General features: G+C 37.1%; 1 protein-coding gene across 8 annotated transcripts in view; it reads right to left on the bottom strand.

Annotated features, from left to right (window-relative positions):
• Positions 1–24506, bottom strand: part of CACNA1D (calcium voltage-gated channel subunit alpha1 D) — a 331172-nt gene that overhangs the window by 120092 nt on the left and 186574 nt on the right. For all 8 annotated transcript variants that reach the window (XM_030570212.1, XM_030570214.1, XM_030570209.1 and 5 more), the window contains 9 exons: positions 16236–16323; positions 15379–15405; positions 8014–8174; positions 7139–7364; positions 6789–6996; positions 4624–4744; positions 3270–3384; positions 1554–1623; positions 685–754 (listed from right to left, as the gene is read on the bottom strand). In XM_030570212.1, coding sequence (XP_030426072.1) covers positions 685–754; positions 1554–1623; positions 3270–3384; positions 4624–4744; positions 6789–6996; positions 7139–7364; positions 8014–8174; positions 15379–15405; positions 16236–16323 — 1086 coding nt within the window. The remainder of the gene's footprint in view (positions 1–684; positions 755–1553; positions 1624–3269; positions 3385–4623; positions 4745–6788; positions 6997–7138; positions 7365–8013; positions 8175–15378; positions 15406–16235; positions 16324–24506) is intronic.

The following is a 24506-nucleotide window of genomic DNA, read 5'->3' as shown; positions in this document are numbered from 1 at the left end:
TTCAGAAGAGCAGGCTAAGTCCTAGGGCTAGGCTGAGGAGAATCTATCCCAAACTGTGGGTTATATGATAGGAGCCCTCCAACCCCTGCACTGGAAACACTTAAAATGCCTGGTAGGTGGAAGTATGGGTAACAAGGTTGATATTGTCCCTCCCCTGTGTTAAGTTTAATAAAATTGCAGCCTGTCACTGAACATCTCTGCGTCTGTCCTCACTTGCCAATGTGTCTAGATCAAGTGTTCACAGAGCGGGTGGGAGGTAGTAAGAGTATCTAACAACTCTACAGCTGGTGAGACAGAAACAACCTGATTTTTGACTGAAATGTGTGTTAGCAGGAAACCATCAGAAGTGCCCAAAATGACAGGGCCTGAATAGAATTCTCTCTGGAACATTCCTTGCCATCTACCCATTTCAATGAAGTTCCAGATTCTGCCTCAAATACAGAGAAGTATTATTAGATTAGCCACCAGACTGACAATTTTAATTATCTTACTTTATGTATACTATCTAAATGGGCTGCAGAAAAAGCAATAGCATTGCATTCTACAGGCCAATATAACTGCTCGCATCAGAGGATCTAACTCCACTGACTTTAAAGGAATTGAATCAAGACAAGGTAATGGGAAATGTGACCCTACATTTATATTTCACTGTACTGAAACATGTTTATAGTCTTGCTGGCATACCTGGTACATCACAAGGTGGATAGGGGTCTTTGTCCTCATCTTCTCCTTCTCGATATTCAGCAATTGTAATCTATGGCAATGATAAAGAGACACTTCAGAAGAAAATTAAACTTCAGCATTTAATCGGTGCATTTAGATAATCCAAAAAACAATACAAACTGATTATTCAATACCAGAGAAGCCAGGTACATGCTTACCCTCGGAATGTATCAGCAGAGCCATGATGGTTGATCACTTTGGAAGCAGGCAAGAGGGAAAAGCTGTAATCTTTTTTACAAGTCTATTTTTGAACCCCTGTGTACATTTTTGTGATTCTACACTTAGGCAAAAAGACCTGCAGAATGTAATAGGGATAAAACCAGTAGGGTTCTATGGAAATTACATGGAGTGGTTTGAAAATTCTATAGGAAGTTTATCATTCACTATTACCTTCTAAAGGACTTTTCCAGCAGAAATCTACCAAGAGCCTAAAGCTACAGATTATGCTAAAACTGACAATGTTAACTTACTCTATGCTCTAAAACTCCTCTCCCCAGCAAAGTTGTAGGGGATTAGGAGGAGCAGATACAATCATTCTGCCAGGAGCTACGTATCCATAGGAACGGTTGGGGCCATTGAGGTGGTCTGAAACTGCATGGATCTCATGTGAACAGCAGGTTCTGGTCTCAACCCTTTGCAAGTTCTGTGAGAATGAAAACCCTGTGTGCACTGACAGTTTCCTGTCCCTTATGTGGGAGAAAAACACTTAGAAGAAAATGTAGCCCTAAAAAATAAATCACATAGTGCACATCTGTGTTGAAAAGAACTTATTAGCATAAACAAGAGAGCCATTTTTTAACAGGATAAAATATTGTTATAGAAATAAACACCTTATTATCCTTGGCCTTCTTTTGGTCACCTTCTGATTTGTCACCTTTTTTATTTTCCAGACTCTCTTTTCTAAAAGAAAGAAAAACAAAAACAAACAACAAACCCCATTAAGTAAAGAACAACGACTGATGAAAGAATGATTGTTAACTGATTCTACCCACTCTATTAACAATGAAGAGGTCATGCCTACGGAAATACAGGTACTTGATTTGAAGGGACATTTACAGAGAAGACATGCCACATACAAAGGTAATTAAGAGTGTTTCATCCCAGTGCACTAGATTCATTCAATAGATTATCCTTTTAAATGTAACTCAGGAAACTAATCCCTTAAAAATGCAATGCATGGTCTTTATAGGAATACTAAGGGATAAACTGTGCTCTTGGATTCATGCACACAACTCTTATGGTTTCCATGGGACTACAGTGACTTCAATGGACAATTTGCTTGTTGTCTATGTAAAGTTTTCAGAATTGGTCTGAACAGAAGTTGCACATATACATCTAGGGATACAATCATGTTCTAATTGCACAATGAATCCTACATTCCAATGTTTAAACCTCAGATGGATTATCACCATTCATTCCATCATCCCAAATCTTTGGGCAAATTTAAATTAAAATCACATTCATTTGGTCTTTGTTAACAATATCTTCATCAACGACTTAGATGTTGACATAAAAAGTATGCCTATTAAGTTTGCAGATGATACCAAACTGGGAGGGATTGCAACTGCCTTGGAGGACAGGGTCATAATTCAAAATGATCTGGACAAATTGGAGAAATGGTCTGAGGTGAACCGGATGAAATTTAATAAAGACAAATACAAAGTGCTCCACTTAGGAAAGAACAATCAGTTTCACACATACAGAATGGGAAGAGACTGTCTAGGAAGGAGTATGGCAGAAAGAGATCTAGGGGTCATAGTGTACCACAAGCTATGGTGTGATACTGTTGCAAAAAAAGCAAACGTGATTCTGGGATGCATTAACAGGTGTGTCGTGAGCAAGACACAAGAAGTCATTCTTCCGCTCTATTCTGCGCTGGTTAGGCCTTAGCTGGAGTATTGTATCCAGTTCTGGGGACTGCATTTCAAGAAAGATGTGGAGAAATTGGAGAGGGTCCAGAGAAGAGCAACAAGAATGATTAAAGATCTTGAGAACATGACCTATGAAGGAAGGCTGAAAGAATTGGGTTTATTTAGTTTGGAAAAGAGAAGACTGAGAGGGGACATGATAGCAGTTTTCAGGTATCTAAAAGGGCGTCATCAGGAGGAGGGAGAAAACTTGTTCACCTTAGTCTCTAATGAAAGAACAAGAAGCAGTGGGCTTAAACTGCAGCAAGGGAGATTTAGGTTGGACATTAGGAAAAAGTTCCTAACTGTCAGGGTAGTTAAATACTGGAATAAATTGCCTAGGGAGGTTGTGGAATCTCCATCTCTGGAGATATTTAAGAGTAGGTTAGATAAATGTCTATTAGGGAAGGTCTAGACAGTATTTGGTCCTGCCAAGAGGGCAGGGGACTGGACTCGATGACCTCTCGAGGTCCCTTCCTGTCCTAGAGTCTATGAATCTATAAACAAGTACGGTATCTTCTTTCCTTTTCTCATAAATTAATAATCTATGAACCTGTCAAGATATTCAAATAAAGAAATCAACACATTGGTAAGTGGGTGAATACTGAACTCCCATCCAGCACCCCAGTGCTAGTTTACCTGGCATTCTTTTTCCTCTGCTTTTCTTCTGCTTCTTCTTTCTGAGCTGTATTCAGGCTTTCCGCATCTGCCAAGTTATCCACAGCAATGGCCAAAAAGACATTTAGCAAGATATCTGATTCAAATAATCTTAAGGACATTATGCATTACCACACTGTGTTTGGTTTATTCCTTATCAGTATGAAAAAATGACAGTGTGAGAGACATGAAACCCATGCTCCCAAACTAAGTATATAACTTTACAGAGCTGGATGTACTGCTTATAATACCTTTACTTACTGGGCTAAATTAATGCCTGCTGTAACTGCATTTAAACCAACAGAGTTACGCTAGTGATACTTTAAGCTCGTTGATTCTATCACAACAAGAATATACAGCAGACTGCCAAACAAAAGACTTGTAATTTATAAAGTGAATTTTTGAAAGGAAATGAAATTGAAGTTTACATGGGCTTAGACAAGTTCCACCTACTACACAATGTTTTTAGATACTAATTCAGATACTTCAAAAAGTTGATTTTTACACTGCAGTGTTATCCATATGTGCTACATTCCATGTCAAGTTCTGTACTTCAGCCCATATCAATGAAGTGTGAATATCAATAGAAGCAGCATAAAATATAGTAAAAAGAAGTGTAATATTTTTGCCATATCTATTGGCTCCTAACCTTTTCAGTACTAACTTGTGTCTAGGAGAACTATTTGCTAGCTTACTAGAGTTTTGGTAGCCACTGAAAGATGCCATACTGGGGACAAAGGAGAGCTTTTGGAAGATTGGGGGCATGGAGGGTGAACACTTTTGTGGAACTAGTCCCAAACAGCTAATATTCCTACCGCTAGGATCCCCCTGCAATGTAACATGTATTCCCTAATGTGGCCCACTTCTATCCACTGTCATTTGTTCAGAAACTGTCAGAAATAACAAGGTGAAATTAGGGAGGGAATAGGACATTACTGGCATGGAGTTCAGAGCACTTCTGTGGATCAGGATGGGAGTGCTAGCCAAAAGAAGACAAGCAGACAGAATGAGGTTGTCTGTCAACTTGAGGAGGAAGGAGCAAATGTGCTGGTTCCTGTCAGAGTGGTGAGATGGTGATGCCTAGGGAGCTGACAGGGGTCTAATTTGCTTCGGGAAAGTAGAGAAAGGGAATGGGAGCAGGAGAGAGCTCCCGTTTAGAAGAAATGTAGTACAGAAAATGTGCATATCTGTTCACAGCTATTCACTCAGTTACACAAAGGGCAGGTATGTGTCCTAAGTGTCATAATGGTTCAGTCCTCTTTATGCACAAATTCACTGCTCTATTCAGAAATGCTTACAGTGAATGCCAGTGTCACTTGTAGACATGAAAGGATACAGTTACCACAGATGAAGAGGATAATGAAGTATATACAGACGACCATTCCTGATGACGATGGGCCACCATATGCCATAATCCCATCATACATCACAGCATTCCAGTCTTCACCTGTTAGAATCTAACAAGCAAATTCATCTTTACTGACTCAACAGCCAAAAGACTGAAAGAGGATTATGTTTCCTCTGTCCACAACACACACAGCCATTTTCTATAACATGAAAATATTAACTGATCAATCTGTATAGGATGCTTTATATAGTAAACACGGTAGTAATCTGTTTGTTGTTATACAATATTTTAATATTTCCATTTAAATAAACATATCTTGGTTTAGCTTTACCAGTTTTTATCTATATGAAGGATTTATGACAATGAACTGTATGTCTATGCTTATGGTCCAAATTTTTTTTTAAAAAAGGTGCCTAAAATTAAGCTCCTAAATTCTTATGTAGGCACCTAAGTGGCCTGACTTTTAATGGTGCTCCATATACAGCAGCTTCTACTGAAGCCTCCATGCTCAGCACCTTTGAAAATGTGGACTCTCATTTAGGAACCTAAGTATGGCTTAGGAGACTAATTTTAGGCACTCATTTTTAAAGAATGTTGGCCATAAACCCTTTCCAAAACTATACACCATAGTGGGTTACACCTTCAAATTAAATTGTCCCAATCTGAGTCCTAACTGGAGACTGGAACCATTACTATATTGCTTTAAATGGAGGGGGTTTCATACTGAATTGGCGCTCACATGCTATTGGAGAATTAATAATTTTCCTACTTTCTATTGTTTCTTGCAACTTTCCTGCTGTACCAAAGGATGAAATCTAAAGGAACTTGTTGATTAGTTAAGTGGAGGATAGTTTACAGCAGGTCTCCTATGCATTTAGCACTTTATTTTGCATTACTATGGGAAGCCTGATTATTAGAACACAGATTATAAGGACACTGTATATATTTTTCAGCAATTTAGAAGCTGTTAGTTCTATCCTCAAATACCCTCATCACAGTGACAGATAATTCAGTGACTGTGCAAGAAAGTCAGACACATACAAAGGCTACTATTTCTTTCTCCAAATCCATATTTGGGCACCTAAATAAGAATTCTGGTTTTTCCAAGCTGTTCAGTATTCAGCAGCTTCCTTGGGAGCTGTGGGAGCTTGGCACTTTTGAAAATCAGGCCATTTATTTAGGTGCCTGGATATGGATGTAGCAGCCTAACTTTAAGCACCTGAGCTTGGAAACACTGACCTAAGTTTTCAAAGGGACACCGTCAGGCTAATTGTGGCCCATTATTTTTAATATTTGTTTAGGAAATTTAAGACTTACAGAAATATTTCTCATTAGAATGTCTTTATTTTTAAATTCATTGGAAAGAGTTTTTTCTTTGTTTGTTTCAAGCATCATTCTACGGAACTTCTATTTGAGTGAATGGAAATTGTGACATAAAGCCAAATATTCACCCAAACCAAACACTGCACTATTGTGTTAATGCCTATTACCCTAAATGTGAAAATGACTAGAATTAAAAATGAAAGAGACTAGCCTAATTTCATTGCCCAAGCTGAAAGAAATATAAAAAGTAAACAAACACCATAAACAGTGAAAAGGAAGTTAGATTGTAAGAATTCTTTTAGTTTTAATAATCAGTTACTAGTAACACAGATATGAATGTTTTAAAATATATATAATAATAAACAGTGTCCCTTTAAAGAAATCCATATTTAGTTTTTTATGATATGAAGTGATATGATTCACATAGATATACACTTTTACAATGTTTCTCAATTTATCCTACCAAGAAGTAGCTGAACATTAGCAATACACACATCTACTACAAAACAGACAGCTAACAAGCTTACAGGAAAAACATTAATTCAAATTAAATAACTTCCAGTTTTTATTTTAGTTATGTCTTTGATGGACAAAGAAGACTTAATTTAATGAAGTAACATGAAAGCTATGTTGCATAGATAGATCAAATAAGATATGGAACAAATGGTACAAATGGTGCAAAATTACCAGAGTACTGAATATAATGAGCAGAATGTTACTTAAAGTAAACAGAATAAATAGTATTGGTGATTTTTTTCAGGAGACAAGATTACCTAAACATTTTTGTTGTTCAAAGGTAAAACGTTTCATACGGGGTGAAAGAAAATTACCTGGAATACAGTTAAAAGAGCTTGTGGAAAATTATCGAAGGTGCTCCGTTTTGTTTGAGTTTCATCAAAATTAAATTTGCCTCCAAACAGCTGCATTCCAAGCAATGAGAAGATTATGATGAAGAGGAAAAGCAGAAGCAACAGTGAAGCAATGGACTTCATTGAGTTTAACAAGGATGCTACCAAGTTGCTCAGGGATGTCCAGTGCCTATAAATTAAAATGCGTGTGTTAACACAAAAAAAAACTGTAAAAGAACAGTGCGTGATGAAATATTACAAAAGAATTGCTGATCACCATACAAGTACCCCTAAAATTAGCAGCAGGAAAATGCATTAGTTCATAATCTTACCTTGTCACTTTAAAAATACGTAGAAGACGAACACAGCGGAACACTGAGATTCCCAGGGGTGACATAATTTCCAACTCCACCAGTATGGTTTCAACAATGCCGCCACAAACAACGAAGCAATCAAAACGGTTAAAGAGGGATACAAAATAAGCCTGTAGGCCCAAGCTGTACATCTTTATTAACATTTCACAGGTGAATAATGCCAGAAGTACTTTGTTTGCAATATCTGGAACAAAACATTCAGAAAATTATAATGTTTTAGATACTTCTGATTTATTTTATAGATCTCATATTTTGACTAACTTTTATCCATTTTCCATGCCAGTTATCTTATCTCTTTGGAGGGAAATACACATTGCTTTGCATTTAACACCATTTTTGCATGACGAGTATAATCCCTCCCATTGATCTAAAAATGCTACACCATTCTAAGTTATTGTGTAAATTATCCCGGCATATCAGAATAGGCTGTGAATCATTTTGTCTTAATTCCAGTCTGGGTTTGAACTATATTTTTTATAGTTCAAACCCAGACTGGAATTAAGACAAAATGATTCACAGCCTATTCTGATATGCAAGTTAGCATTTGTCCTTCCTTATCTTTAATCACATGGGTTGACAATGGTAATATGTCTAAAGCATAATGGCACACGTTTACAAGTTGGCTCTGTAGGTTTTTGCCTGTACATTATGTCATTAAGCTGTGTTGCAGATGTGGAAATAGAAAACATTTGGTCATTCCCTATATCGATTTCTTTAACCTGGATGTACTGAAGGATAACAAATAAACTTCAAAATGGCAAAATACAGAAGTAATCAAGGAAAGCTTTCATTTTTCGGTAGTTAAAAACAGGAAAAATGGTCTTTGCTTGTACCTTGGATCTGTGTCAGCCAGTCAGGTTGATTGTAATGCTCAGAAGAGATAGTTAATGTGTTCAGAAAGACCAAGACAATAACCAGCCAATAAAACGAGACAGATTTTACTGCAGCTCTACATTTTCTTCGACTGAATCGGTTCCAGCGACGCCAGCGTCGACTGAAAATTAGAACAAAAGCACATGCATTATTCTATGGAAAAATATAACAGTATTTGAACTTGGAGATTTGTGTTGGGTGGGAGATTTGTGGGTATACATATGTGTGTATAAATGAAACTAAGAAAGAAATCTGACAGACAGCTGTGTGCATTACTACCAAGTGCAGCTAAAAAGATGATAATTTTGTTCAAGTTTACAGCCAAATAAAAAAACAAAAAATGAAAGCTTTAACAAATTAGTGTTGAACATTTCTATATAATTTTCATACAGTTTAATAGATTGTGACATCACGTCACAATGTCAAAGCCAACTCAATATTGCATGACCTAGTACATCACATTGCACTTCATTGCATAACAAGATATGTCTAAGTAAACCAGATCTAGATTCAGATTAAGTTTAAGAATCAGAATTTGCATTTCAGGTTGAACCATGGATACAGTTTGGGTTTGGATTAAACAATGCAGATTTTTTTTTAGATTAACTTGTGAGAAACGACCCCATAATGATGGAACTCTCACAACGTCAACTGTTCGCAAGAACACTACCAATTTGGGCTGAAATCCTAGGATGGTGGGTGGGCATATTCATGAGATTTTTGATGCATACAAACTGAAGTTGGAAATTAGGCCACATCTAGTTTTGAATTGACTCAGAGAGGAAGGATTGTCCAATGGTTAGGGTGCTACCACAGGACCTGGGAGACCTGAGTTAGTTCTCTGCTTCCTCCAAAGCTTCTTGTGTGACCTTGTGTAAGCCACTTACTCTTTAGTGCCTCAGTTCTCTATTTATGAAATAGGAATACCCGTAAAAGTACTTTACCTCACAGGTGTGTTGTGTGGATAAATACATGAAAAATTGTGAGGCACTCAGATACTACAGTAATGGGAGCCTTATAAGGTAGGTAGGTAGGTAGGTAGGTAGGTAGGTAGGTAGGTAGATAGATAGATAGATAGATAGATAGATAGATAGATAGGTAGATCGATCGATCCACAGGAGTGGATTTGGATAATAAATCTGAGTCTCTCATGCCAACGTTCTGATCCAAACCCCACCGGAGTCAGTGGAAAGACTCCTATGACTGCACTGGGATCTGGCACTAGTTTCAAAATGGAAAGAGTTTGGATTTAAGGGTGTGGGTTCAGCCCTTCTCCAATATATTGTAATGCACTTTACAACTTAAGTTTATAAGCTAATGCTATTTCTGACCCTAAACTTTTCAATTTTTTTTGTTTACACTCTATAATATTTAAATAAATTGCTACAAATAATTAGATAAAAAGTCTTAGTACCTCTGCTGCCCGGAGTCAGCAGGTACCATACCTAGTATATATAAAATTAGAAATGTTCTAATCTGCCTCAGGTGGTAGATCCAATCTGTAATTGTGTCTTCATAAAAATAAATGAACTTGGCAAAATAAACAGTCAAGCCGTATGTGAGGTTCTTTCACTCCCCTTAAACTCATGCTTGTGATTATGGAAAATAGTAATTGCTCAGTTACTGTTATGGAAAAATTTCATTGCCAATAGAGTATAATAATCATATGAAGAAAAATCTCTGCATGGAACTAACTTGACAGCGTGTTCAAGAACATTCTTGTCCAGTCAACTATATGCTTAGCCATCAACAGTATATTCACTGACTGGATAAGCAAAAAACAGTATTTTTTACTCTTAGGGCACAATTCTGCATTGCTGAAGTCAATAAAAATAGGATAAGGCCCCAAGAACTTGATCACTCATACGAGTTGGAGGGACTCATAGTCATCTCCAGGCACCTGATCTATGAAGTCAATGGAAAGATTCCTATTTGACTTCAATGGTCATTGGATCAGGCTCTAAATCCTTAAACAGTGAAAGTTTTGTAAAGAAGTGACAACAGTTCTTTTCAAAATTTTCAGCGTTTATGGATTTATGGCCTGACCCAGAGACCGTTGACAGAAACAGTACAGCTAAACCCAGGAAACCTTCTGAAAACGTAGCCCAATGAGTGTAGCCCAATTTTAGGCCCATATGTAAGGGTCGACAGGCTTTAGTGTGAATTAAGCTTACAGTTATAAAACAAAACAAAGTCTCATTTGAGGAGTATAGCACATATTTTCTTCCCTTCTTAAAATATTCACGATTATGCACACACATAGACAAAAGGGGGGAGGGAGGCATCAAAGTTTCATGTTGTCCCACTGTGACACCACTTCAGAAAAAACTGCGGAAATACGAACTTGAAAATAAGTGAGACCATTTTCATTCAAGATCTTCCTATTTTGCAGGCGAAGCGTTGAAATTTTAAATTTTAAACGTTATAGTCTGATAAAGATAAATTTTTGTAATGAAGAATGAAATTTAAGGGTTTTTTTAATTTGATGTGAACCCCATTTTGCACAAATTTGTAATTAAGTATAATGTTGCTGTTCTGAAATTATCAAGGCATTTTTCCCAAAATCTTTGTCACAGCTGTAGTGACAAATCTGAAGAAGTACTTAAAACAGAAGGGACATTCATTGTTAATATAATATACCACAGCTGGCCAAATTATTCTTTACGTTAATTCTCATCTAAATAATTTAGCTTTTTTCTGTTCACATTTATGAGCAAGTCATGACGTTGACACATTTGTTGGTAATTTTATTTTTATTCATTTATTTTCAAATGGTCCTTGGTCCCCAATCCTGTAATTGAATCCACAAAGGTGGATGGTCTAAACTGAAGTCAGTGCAGGGGTCTGTATTGTATAGATCCGATTGTAAAATTTGAGTCTTATTTTGGTTAACAGATACCAATAATAACTCTTCTCTACATTTGACTATTTACACAGATTTGCTAATAAAATTGTGGAAAATTATTTAAAAATTGTTTGTACATTTCCAGATGATTTTGAATCAGCAACATCCTGCATTACATGAAATTTTACAAAATTAAAACCATATGCACAGTATTCATTCATGGGAGCGCTGGGTGCCCAGCATCTTTGTCAGGTCACAAGGGTGTAAAGTTGGGTGCCCATAATTAGATGGCATTTCTGAAAATGTGGGCTTTAGATTCTAAGCATGTATCCAAGGTTGTAGGCAGTTCCAAAGCCTACCATCCGTAAAATATAGTACTAAATAATAAAATAAATCAATGAACAGTCCAAATAAGCCAGTGAGAGTACAGTCAAGTACACCCACTAATGACAACCCCCCTTTAAACTATTCCTCCACCCCTCAAACCTCACATCCCCAAAAGTCCGAGAGAAAAGATGTGCTTCTCAGCATGCCCTGAAGGTCAGCAGATTTCAGGGTACTGTATTTTGAACTGCTGAGGAAGTAAATTCCAGAGTTGTCAGCCTTTCACAACAGAACACCTTGCAAGAAGCTTTTTTCCATTTGAAATATGAGTACTCCTACTTAAGTGTTTCCACTGACTACAATTGTAGCAGTTTTGTACAGTGAGAGAGTCTGTCCAGAAATTCGGTTCAAACCATATAGGGCTTTTATAGTGGAATCCCCAAACCTTAAATTCCACCTGGAAGCTGGCAGGCAGACAGTGCAGGTCATAGATACATTAATGTAAGATAGTTTTGATATAAATGTCCACCTACTAAGTAGGCAGCTGCATTATACCTCTAGCTAGGATTTTATACTACACCCATTGTCACGACGTTTGAGCACATTATGAATTTACAGAAAAATACACATGAAGATCTGCCTCTCTTTGGCTTCCTTTCTTTCTTGTCTTATTATGGGTAGGCTAGGTTGGACAAGTGAGTTTTGAATTTTGATCTGAAGGCAAAGAAATCTGGTCAATCTGATGTCTTTTGATGTCTTCTGGAAGTGACTTCCAGTTGCTGAGAAAACTCTTGAGTTTATGATTCTTGAGATTAATTGTGCCACTGTTCCAAAATAACACAGCTGTTGTGGGAGGTCATGATCGTGCAGGGAAAGATGTTCCCTGAGAAAACTTAAACCAGTCTCATGGAGGAGATAGATGATGACTGAAAACTTGAATTTGACTCAGTACTTACCAGGAAACCAAGGAGAGTTGAACATGGGAGCAATGTGTAATTTGTAGCCTCTGCTACTGAGCAGACAGGCTGCTGTATTTTGAGCTAAATTTAGTTTTTTAGGGATCAGTGATTCCATTCCTAAATACAGAGAATTACAGTAGTCAAGCCTGAAGATCACAAATATGTGGATTACTGGTTTTAGGTTCAAATACAAAAGAATGGGGTGCAGTCTTTTTTCTTGATCTTTTTGTGAGAAAAAGGAAATTTTGCAGTCATGGTTGTTTAGGTATCCAGAAGCAGTGAGGAGATTAGGAGAACAGCTAGTTTGCAAATGATAAAAGGGCAGAGGTGAACATTCTTCAAAGCACTTTGTCTTCTCAACAGCTGTTGAATGCAGCCAGGACCTTGGTGCAATCTGCATCTGATATGATGGTAATGTAGAACTGGGTATGATTGGCAGAGAAAAGGATGAAAGAGCAGATAGATCCCTGTAGGACTCCACAAGTAAGAGCTCTAAAGGTAGAGGAGCTGATGGCCATTATGACCTTCTGGAATATCTGAAGCCCTTTCAGTGTGATCCCAGTAAACCCCCTGCTCAACTTCTAAAGAGGGATAGCAACATTCAATAGTTGGCAATATCAAATGCTGTGCCTAGCAATATAAATATGAAAGTATAACCCTGGACTGTGGTCAAGAGGATATCATCCTTCAACTCCACAAGCACTCACTTTGTTCCACATTTCAGGCTAAAGCCTGTCTCAGAGGCATCCAGGGATACTGGCAGAAATAGGGAGAGCTGGAGGCTGACTGGTGATCTACTCAGTAAGCTTGCTTGGGAATGGGCAGTGGTGGAGAGGTTGGTTGCATCAGTTAGTGGTTCCTTACATACTGGCTGGATTATGGCAAGCTTTAGGTTTGGTAGGAACTTTCCTCCCTCAAAGGACGTGTTTATAGCGTCATTTAGTAGAGGTCTTAGATGCTCATGGCTCTCTTTCACTAGAATGGGTGTAGATCATAGAACACTGTTGGCTTGCTTTTCCTATAGTGCTTCTAACATTTTCTGTCATGCAAATGGGCCAAATTCAGAAAGAAGGTGTGTTATCAATCTGTTTTGAGGGTATGGTTACTAGGTCTCTGGTGGCATATCTGAAGGAGATGTTCCCCTCTGAGGAGTAGATTAAAATAGGTTTCACAGGAGCAGATATTGGTTTGTGGAATTAACTGGAGATAAATTAACAAAAATACTTCAGCCAGGCATGATTTAGAAGCTGCTAACGTGGAGGAATAGAGTAATCTCTTGGCTTTCTTCTCTTTAATTTTGCATTAGTTTCAGCTTCCAAACAGTCTTATGGCATAGTCCCATGTACAATCCATTGCAGTTATCTATTCTCAAGATGAAACAACCATGGGAAGGTGTAACAAGGTGTACGTCCAAAAGAAATGGACACAATTTTCTCACAAATGCAGATAAAAAAGCACTCTAGGCTATGCCCACCTGTTCATTATGCATAAGTATCCTATTTTGAACAAAACTCCAAATTGTAAAGCCGCTTAACAAATGGCAACACTTGACCTTGATCAGGAGTGAGATAGAACCCACTCCAGCTCTTCCAGTTGCTTTCCACAACCTATCTATGCTACTTCAGTGTACTGACTGATCCTCAACCACCTAACTCTTAAAAAAGCCACAATCTCATGCATTTGTTCCATTGCACCATCAGGGTCAGAAGCAATGGACAAAACTTGGGATCATTTGCAAACTGAAATCAACTTCTCTTAATTAGCCTACCAGTGAACTCACATATATGTTGAACTGTAGGAGTGACAAGATGGAACTGTACCACATCTCACATGAAAAGACCTTCAGAGTGGAAGAGCACCATTTATGACTACCTTTTGGGATTTCTCATTTAAAAAGGAAGAGGGCTACTCAAGAGCAACACCCACCCACTCCTATTGGACATAACAGAAAGATGTTGTGCTCAGCAGTGACAAAGCAGCTGCTAGATCTAGTAGAATAAGCATAGACACAATAGCCAGGTCAACTGCTAAAAGCACAATACATAAGTGTTGTCAGTGAAATTTTTGCTACCGATCCAAGCATGAAACAAGTTTTATCAGGGACAAGGAAATTGGAGGAGTCCAACTTCCAGAATTGTTTTGTTAGAATCTTCTCATTTATCTTCCTTATTATCTATATTGTTCAATGAATGTCTGTGAACAATAGTTAGCCTGTGGATTGTTTGCAAACTGGTTGCTATGAGTATTTGCTATATGTGACTCGTTATATGTGCCACGACTGGTCACCTAAGTCAGATGGCATTGTTTTTGTTCCGTGATTGAGTGACCTGACCTTTATAAACAGAAGGAGTCTCTTCTCTGTTTGCAAATTTATTTGCTATTTGTAATTTCTCAGTACGTATTCTATGAAAACGAAAAAAATTATGTACTGTATATACTCGTTCATAAGCCAAATATTTTTGGTGAAAAAGTGACGCATCAAAGAGCGGGAGTTGGCTTATAAATGGGTCTACACCAAAATTTGATGATTTTAAACTCTATAGAATCATTGAATTGAATATCTAATACATTGTCGTTTTGTTTATCTGGAGTGTCTGCAGGCATGGAGCCTCTCAGCTCCCTGTGACGGTGGTTCGCTGTTCCCAGCCAATGGGAGCTGCGGGAAGTGGAAGGAGCAGAGGGGCTCCATGCCTGCAGACACTTCAAGTAAACAAAACATCCCAAACCGCAAGCGGCTTACCCTGACAGGCTGGGAGCCAAAGTTTTCCAACCCCAGAAATATAGGGTCAGCTTATGAAAGGGTCATACAGTTTTTGCTATTTTTACCTATCCATTTTAGGGGGTCATCTGATAAATGAATGGGCTAAAGAACGAGTATATACTGTAAATTAAAAGATAAAAATATTCTTGCTTTTACTCATGGAACTCGCTTTCCATGAGCATTCTTGTGAATAAAAACTCACTTGCCCAAATGTTTGCGAATAAGTGAAAAAAAGACTTGCAAATACCAGCAAAACAAATTGGGGTACTTTATTCCCAAGAATGTTCATGAATCCTCTTCAACTGTATTCCCTCATCTCTGTCAGTAACATTTTTCATCCTATCAAATTCTAATACAGAAAATACAGAATCACATAGTAATGATGTGTAAACCATTGCAAGGAAAAAAGTGATGGAAAAGAGAGGAAAATACTGACCTGAACTTGGATTTTGAGATAGTTTGACTAAAAGAAAAGGAAAACACATTTTTATGAATATATAGAAACAATCATTTATACAATCCCTTCTCCTCGCAATGCTGTGATTGGCAATCAACGCAATGGAATTACTCAAAGTTTGTGCATAAAAGTGTTTTCTCAACATAACGCTGCATGAATGCTGAAACACTATTGTCATTTGTTTGCCACTATTTTTCTGATATTATTCTTTACAAACATGGATTTTACATGAGAAAGAAAGGTAATTAAATCTTATCCTCTGGGGACCAAAATATATATATATGTAAAGCACAGATATTTGCAGAGAAACAAATCCTGGATTTTAAAAAGCTGTTTCAGTGTGCTTTGGGAATCTTCTGGAAGAATGATGTTATGTGAATGAAAGCCATTATCACAATCATTATGTTAGTGCTATACTCATATAGCAATCTAATAATTTTCAATTTTTAGCTACTTGTAAAATATGCATATGCCAGATCATGTTTCAATTATTAAAAGACATTAGTCTCTGCTGCATTTCTTAGGTTACGTCTCTTCTTTTCTTCTTGGTGTTTGTGAAGCAGCAAAATTAAAAGCTCTATAACCTTTCTAAATGTAAGGCTCAAATGGATACTTTATGAAATATATCTATATTTGTCCTGACTTCAGAATTTTAGATAAAATTGTGGTTAGATTTTACCATTAATAACTAAAAGCCAAAAATATAAGCATCTCACAAAGCTTGAGTATTTCAAAGCAAATATGTTTGAGTAGGCAAAAGAGAAAAAAAATGTCTCTTTTTAATCCTAGGATGCTGGAAACACTTTGACATCTTAATTGGAGCTGTATGTACTCACCACAGACTGCCACAGCATGCTGGGCTCTCTCCTTCTCCGCTGACATTCTCAGTGTTCACAGATTCAGTTTCACTTGTCGGCATGCTTGCTGTCAGGAGATAAAATAAGTGTTAGATTTACAGCCAAAGCCAGCCAGTTGCATGTGATTTGTTTTTATATCTTACTAAAAGAACATCTCTACTTGTTTAGGTTTACAAAGAGTTTTATTCAAAAGGCAGAAGAACAGCAGAAGGAAGTCACAGTGTAGTGGACTCTTTACCAGCCCTCCTTTTGTTGGCAGAGGTAAATGCACATGACTCTAGGATGTATTAGAGGATATTTCTGTTGTTTCAACAATTTAACACTTCTATTGAAAATGTATCACAGAGCTCAGTGAAGAGACGTTGCACTTAGAAGATGCTGTATGGAAAAAGGAATATGGCTGACCTAGTCTGTGAGACCTCTTTTGTGTGATGTGTTTCAGTATCATGTTTGAAGTTCTTTCAGAGCCACACCAGAAGAAAGGTAATAGTTAGGTCCCAGCTAACATGCTTGGCAATTCCAATAAGTGCAATAAAGGTCCTTTCAAACAGAAGAGAAGAGAAGCCATCACACTCTGATCAATCTGTCAAAGTTGAGCACTCTCTATTTTTATTTTCCAAATTAAAAAAGTAAAACACGAAGGTGAGGAGGTAGGAGGTAATTATATCTGAAAATATGACACGAGTAGACAGGAAGAAGCACTGGTAATGGTGCAATGGGTAATACAAAGGATAAGGAAGATTGCCAATGATAAATGGGGATTATAAAATTTGTTACACATAAGTGATTTACTATACATATGGTGAAATCACTACTGAATAATTAGAAACTGTAGTTAATGGTTTGTTAGACAAAATCAGCTGATATTGGTCACACCCACTGATTCTCAATTCTTCAGAGGTGTAAGGGGATACCCTCATGCTGCAAAAGGAATTAAGGAAGCAGGAATGAGCATAACTATCAGCAGTTCTAAAACTGAACATTATTTCTTTGGCTATGCTTGTCAACATGAAAGGAAAACCTTAGCACACAGACTACAAAGGCTTACTCTTGCCCCCTTATGAAGTGGGGATGTCATCATAAGTAGGAAAACAAGAGTGAGGATAGAAGTAGCATTGAAGTCACTGGGGAGTAGCAAGAACAACAGCCAATTAGACTTTTGCGTTTAGTATCTTAGCAACTGTTGCTGGGAACATTGTAGGCTGTTTTCTTACCAAACTGATAAATAAAAAGTTTTTTATATAATTGTTTTTGTGAATTTTTTGTCTTTGTTACTGTTGCTGGAATGATAGTCCTGAAGACTGAAGGGCCATATTTCCATTTACACTTTGGCTCCTTTACACCACTCTGGCATTTTAGAGAAGCTATACAGTGGGTGTAAATTACACACACCTTAGTGTAAATAAGAATCAGAACCTCTAGTATTTTCTCCACAGGTCAGGTACGGAACAGGCAGTATAAGCTTCTCCACGTTGACCTGCCAAACAGCATCAAATCTGATCTAGACAGACCATCTCTAGGTGGAAAGGAGTAGTTCAGTTTGCATACCCGGAAATTCCTGGACTTGATGGTGAGACTGCCAACTCTGCGTTAGCCAGATTCTCAGCAAATGTTTGCAACAGCTGAGGATCTGGCGCTACAAATACATCATTATATGAAATTTCACACCTCCTCATGTTGCATTACAGAGATAAGAAACAAGATCTAAAATACTCATGCAATTGTTCAAACAATAGAAAACAGTCCAGTCGTTAAACACTGAAAGATAGATTTTTGTTTCACAAGGTTCCTTTGTTTCAGATAGCTCTTTTAACATAATATAAGCAGCTTTTTAATACTGAACTTAAATCACTCATGTGCCTAGTTAGCGCATGTGCATTATTTACAATATGTTTTTCTTTATAAATGAGACAAACGATTAAAAAAATCAACAATTAATATTGTAAGTTTTGTATGAAAATTATAGTTACAGTTGCAAAAGAGTTCAAAAGGGATTATTTTAATGTTCAACAATACGTCACTGGCAGTCACGATTTACTACTTAGGATGCTGTCTCATGTCTGCAGTTTAAAACAGTTGCCAACTTTTCTTCCTCTCGTAAGTTCTGAAATATTATGCCATATGATTTTGCAAGCAGAAAAACCAACATTTTAGCCAGGGTGAAAGAAGAAAAAATATAGTTTATCTTTAATACCATAAATTGGTATTATTGAACTAAACATGAAACAAAACTTCAGCTGTTTTGAACAACTGGAAAACCACCAAACTCTCCATACAAAGCGTAAGAAAATATTAAAATATTTTGAAAAGAAGTCTGTGAATCTTCAGCACACAGCTTGCGTTATTGTATGAATGAAAAAGTAAACCTCAGGACTTCCACTGATTAATTAACATACAGGTTTGGTGAGACTATTCTGTAGCTGAGCACAGAAATATGTATACTCATTTGTTGAAAAAGCTTGTCATTTATGAAGATCAACTTCAAACTATAAACACACAGAATATGAGCTCTGTATACCATCCAAAAAACTTTGTTTTGCACTATTCATATTACTCCCAAGAGTAATATTTTATTTTATTTCTGTCCGTTATAATAATCTCTTCATGGTAAAATAAGGGAGGGGAAATAGAAAACCACTACGTTTAAAATTACATTAAGACGAATTATTGTATAAGATACAGAAAGTATTTTAAATTGGGAAAATATTAGTTTATTATCAGTGCTCTTTTTAAAAAAAATTAAGACATCAAGTGCCCTCAGCCCCCAGTTCAAGAAAGCACTTAAGTATATATTTAAGACCATTCTTGTTCAGGACAGCATTAAATCAGTTGCTTACATGTGCTTCCTGAATAAGAATGCTTTCACCATGCATCAAGGCCTAAATGTTACCACATAATTGTAGCTGTGTTTCTTTAAGATATCGGAAAAGCAGAAGTACTCTACTGTACTACGGGTTGTGGCAGTTGCTATGGTAACTAGTGGGTTGCTGGATTTTTTTCTTCTGTGTAGTAGAATAAGCAGTTATATTTAAACTACCTAATTCAGAGGATACATTAATTCTCCCTTTCTTAGACAACTTCCCTGTTCACAATTCTTCCGATATTTTTTCATTGATACATTTTTCTCCACATTTGTTCAGAACCCCTTCCAATTCCCTCCCCTAACTCTTTTATGAATAATGTTAAGCCTGATCCCGCACAAATGACATCAATGAGAATTATGGTCCTTATTTCAGTGGGAGGAAGACAGGCTTCCTGGGACAAAGTTTCCTCTCAGATGCGCCAGTGGAGTTATTCTGCATTTACACTGGTGTAACAGAGCAGAATATGACCCTCTGTCTTCTGTTGGAGTTCTGCAGCCTTTTTACTTGCCAAAACTGGGAATGGCTTCTTTGTAGATGATGGTGGGGGGGGAGATTTACCAAGTGCCTGATCTTGCAACTCTTATTCATTTGAGTAATCAGTGAGATCAGGACTCAATTAATAGAAATAAATGCATACTTGAGCACAATACCTTATTTCCCTCTCACATACACCAGTGCAAATCAGGGATGACTCCAGTGAGATCAGTGAAGCTGCAATGGTATAAAACAGATGTCAAGCAGAAGGGGAATTAGGCCCACTGTTTCCAGGCTGTAGTATACATACATCTGACAAAAATGGGAAGTTCAGGTCTTGTGGCACAGATCTATTGATTGTCCTCCAGTTAGAAAACACAAAATGGAGGCTTTCTGCTACTATCCTATTTCTTATAAAGTGTCACTCACTGACAGGGTGTATTTATTTATTTCAAATAAATATCAGATTGTTTATAAAACAGGGACAAGCATGAAAATAATATAATTTTAAGACAAGCCTAGAGTTCAATCCTAGCGAGATTCTATTACCAGTCAATACACAGTCAGAAATTTCACCCCACTTTTCCTGAATTTAGCTGTTTTTTAAAAAATAAAGGTTCTAGGTAAAATTTAGGCCCTGCTGAAGTCATTAGGAGTTTGGCCATTTATTACAATGAGGCCAGGATTTCACCCTGTTTCTAACAGGGTCCTAATCAATCCTATTTCAATTTATGATATTGTAGGTGTAGTGTTGGGAACAAGTGTGGGGAGCAATGATAGAATAATAGACAATACAGGGGAAATTAGAAACTTAATACATATTAAACTCTAATAATAAGCCAACAGAGAGGCTTGGTAGTAGTACTATGAATGGCAGTATAAAGAGACCTAGCTTCAGGAGTGATAACAAGTCTTTCAGTCCCAAGTGGAACTCAGTAGCAACACTAGCTAATCCAAACTGGCACTGGCATCTGCACTGAACAGACTGAGTTACATGACCACAGCATTTTACAGAGAAGGAGTTTATGCGGGGAAATAACAGCGTATAGGATGAAACAGTGGAAAACCTTATGACCTTAATGAGACTGGCCTTCTGTTAGAGCTCTGGTGTGCTAAGACAGAGACATGTTTTTCCTCCTTAGAAAATATGAATGCATAGAAATACCCAGGGATTATCTTCTTTATTAAGATTTGCTCCCTTTTTTGGTGTTTCCCTGGAAAGTTCATCTAGAGCACAAGAAAATATCACCTTAATTCAAATTATATGAATCAATTTCAGGTATAACGAGATTGTTTTAAGCAATATAAACACTGCATGCAACATTTGATGTTTTCCAAAGCATACAGTATTTAGATCAAATATATCAGCTATTGCCTGACTCTTAGCTGTTATTTAACTAAAATGATTGTGCCATTCCAGCGCAAAGGTGGCTGCTCCAATAATTCTGTTATACGTGTGATTTGCAACTATATATCCCTTATTAATATCATTGTGACTTGAACAAGTTGCTATTTCTGTTATTTTCTAAAAATACACTGCAGAATTTTTTAAAGCCAAGCTTATTTGTTTAACAGACACATATTTATTTGTTTACCCGCCTACATCTGGGAAGTATATGAACTTTCTAAAGGTTGGCATTTTAAAGACTGACCAGACGATGAAGGGGCAAGTTAAACGTTTATCACTGAAAATTTCCCAGGCATCCTTATATTGTAATTCAGGTCATTTCTACAGGAGATCTTTAATAAACACACACATCTCCTAATCCAAAGAACTGAGCTGAACTGGTGTTCAAATCACACATGATGGAATTGCTGAGGTTTTTTTCAGTTTGCTTTTTTTTAAAACCTAGGAAATTACAAACAATAAAGCACATTAAAAGAACATTATTCTAGTTGCAAAATCAAACCCTCTAAAGTTAGGAAATGCCAGAATTAAGGTTGCCTGTGCAACCTTAATCTGGCCTCACAGCAAGTATGCATTATGATACAGTCTTTAATTATACAATTACATAATATTTTTAAACACCGGACCCCTGCCTCATTTGTTGCAGAAATTGGAAGGTATGTAGAGAATGAATAGGGGCACTATACACTCTGACATTGAAGCCACTCAGTGTTTGTGTTTAAGAGATCCTAACTGGGAGGGACCTGCTCTGTGCCACACGATAGCTATGGGACTTGTTTATCTCCTACAGAGTTAGGACATAGATGCACTAAAGGGGTATCAATTTTAGTGCACACTAGTGTGTTGCACACAAACTGGCATTCACTAAAAGTTTCCTGCTGTGCATTAATGTAATCCTGTTCCAAACAGAACTACATTAACACACTTGGGAATTTTTAGTGCATGCCAGCAGGGTCCACAGAGGCCAGTTTGTGTGTAACACACTAGTGCACACTAGAAGTTATACCCCTTTAGTGCAGACTATGCACTAATGCACCATGTAGACAAGCCCTTAATGTTGATCCTGTCAGTATTCGTTCCGATAGGTTCTCACTCTCCGCTGGTAACCCCCATTGAAGATGTGGTGCAGGTGGGGAAGCTTTGGTAGCGTGGCTCCGAACAGTAATAGTATAAATGTGTCAACTCTCCATGCAGATGTACCAAATGAACTAACCCTCCACAGATTACTTGAGATCTAAGGGATTACTGCATGGGTCTTGGGAACCTGGTATATGCAATAAAACAGATGGAGAACATGATTTATCTGGAATTAGCTGAGGAAAGAGGGCCTAATCTTGCAGTCCTTCTGCAATTTTCCCATGGAGATGGAGGTTCATGAAAAAATACATGCGGCTGGAAGAGAATGGTTTAGGGTGAATTTTTAAGTGCACAGTAGGAGCCTAACTCTGATACCACTGAAGTCAATAGTAAAATTCTCATTGACATACACAGGAGTAGAGATAGGCCAATGCTGACTGTTTTTGAAAATCCAACTCTCAAAGTCAAAGGCCCTAATCCTACAGCCCTCTCTCACACATGAATGGTCTCAGTGGTTTAGCTGGTTCACTTCCAGTATGTATGAAAAACTATTGCAGTCTTTTAGCATGTTTTAAAAAGGTTTTCCAGCTCATAAAACTTATCCAAGCCACTAGAAAAGTAGACTGAATAGTTCAAGGAGTATAAATAATTTCAAATTGAATCAACAAGACCATTTAAAATATCCAGTAAGGATTTTTCTGAAATGTTTTACATATATTTTATTCAATTAGCAGATATACTTACTTATAGAATATAATCTAATATCAAAATATTACTTGAATTTTACATATTGTTTATTTTTTCTAGTATTTTCCATACAATGCATCCCCTGTATCCTCTCAATTTACAAATTTCTGTTTGGACTGATATTTTTCATATCATACATAACTGGGTCAAATTTGTCAACTGCACTCCAGATCTTAGCTGCTAATTAACAAAAGTGATTGCCTCACCACAACAAGTAAGCCATTGCGCTGATAATTCTGTTGTACGCAGGATTTTAAACTAGAACTAGATCTTCCTAACTGCTATCACTGTGATTTTGACAAGTTGCTATGTTTGCCATTATTAGAAGGACGTAGATGGGAAATTAGCAGCTACATTTTAAAAGTCTTTCCATAGGAAAAAAAATTAAAAGATGAAAGGAAAAAAGTACATAGCATAAGAACACTGTATTTAGTTCGTTAAATTTTGCATTAAATGGGGGTGGGGGGAGGGAGGGAGGGAGGGAGGGAAGGACACAAGAACCGAAACAATATAATTGTATAGTCTACAGTTCTAAAACATGCTGTTCTAAACTTACACTCTAATCAGTTATACAGCTTCTGAAATCCTTTGGTAGGTTTTTTCATATCTGAGATGCTTTTCTATCTGGCTCACTTGCCTTTTGAAAAGGTAAGCCTACGCTTAACCTAGAACACTCTCAAACAAAGGCACAGTTCAGTGGAAATTTAAAGGGATAAAAATGAGCCTTTAGAAAGTTAAAGCACTGCAAACAGCAATCTGTTTGAAGCATGCATTTGAAATAGCAGATCATTTACATGCATGATGCATGTCTGCATGCAAAAGCTGTTTATTTCCATATTTTTAAAAGGCATATATGTTTTCAAGAACCAACATATAAAATGCATCATTTGCACAAAAGAATGCTCAACTGCAAAACAGAACATAGTTTACCATGTTTATTGGAAGAACTGCTAAAGCAGCTAAATCTGCCTTTCTTCTTTTCCATTAAGTCGTCCAATGTAACCCCTTCATGTTAAGTATATGTAATCCCATCATTTACGCAGTAGATGGCAGAAGTTGCAATGCAAAAAAATAAAAATGTGTCCACATATACAATACAAGCAAATTCAGACAAAACACAGAATGCTATTACCAGCCTCACAACTAATCTAAAATCTTTCACCACTTACACTGATTTCTGCATTTCGGACCAAATCCTTGTCCCTTTGAAGTCAATGGGAGTTCTTTCATTGAATTTGAAGGAACGAGGATTTGCTGCATAATTAAAATAATAGTTATGAAGTATCTTAGCAATTTATTTTTCATCTTAATAGTTAGAATGTGTGCCATTCAACAGTACCTAACACTCACTGGTTAACAGTAAAAATTTTTACAGAATTACACAAGGGTATCATATAAAACACGGGTTCTCAAACTGGGGGGTCAGAACCCCTTGGGGGTTGCGAGGTTATTGCATGGGGGGTAGCGAGCTGTCAGCCTCCACCCTAAATGCTGCTTTGCCTCCAGCATTTATAATAGTGTTAAATATATAAAAATGTATTTTTAATTTATAAGAGGAGGTTGCTTTCAGAGGCTTGCTATTTGAAAGGGGTCACCAGTACAAAAGTTTGAGAACTACTGATATAAAATGTTTAAGTTATTGAAGACAGAGGCATAGGTTAAAATTTCAAAAATGATTAA

Source organism: Gopherus evgoodei, chromosome 7 (assembly GCF_007399415.2).
Source record: "Gopherus evgoodei ecotype Sinaloan lineage chromosome 7, rGopEvg1_v1.p, whole genome shotgun sequence".
Taxonomy (NCBI): domain Eukaryota; kingdom Metazoa; phylum Chordata; order Testudines; family Testudinidae; genus Gopherus; species Gopherus evgoodei.
The sequence above is the reverse complement of the archived record's forward strand: the minus strand, read 5'-3'. Positions and strand labels throughout refer to the sequence as shown.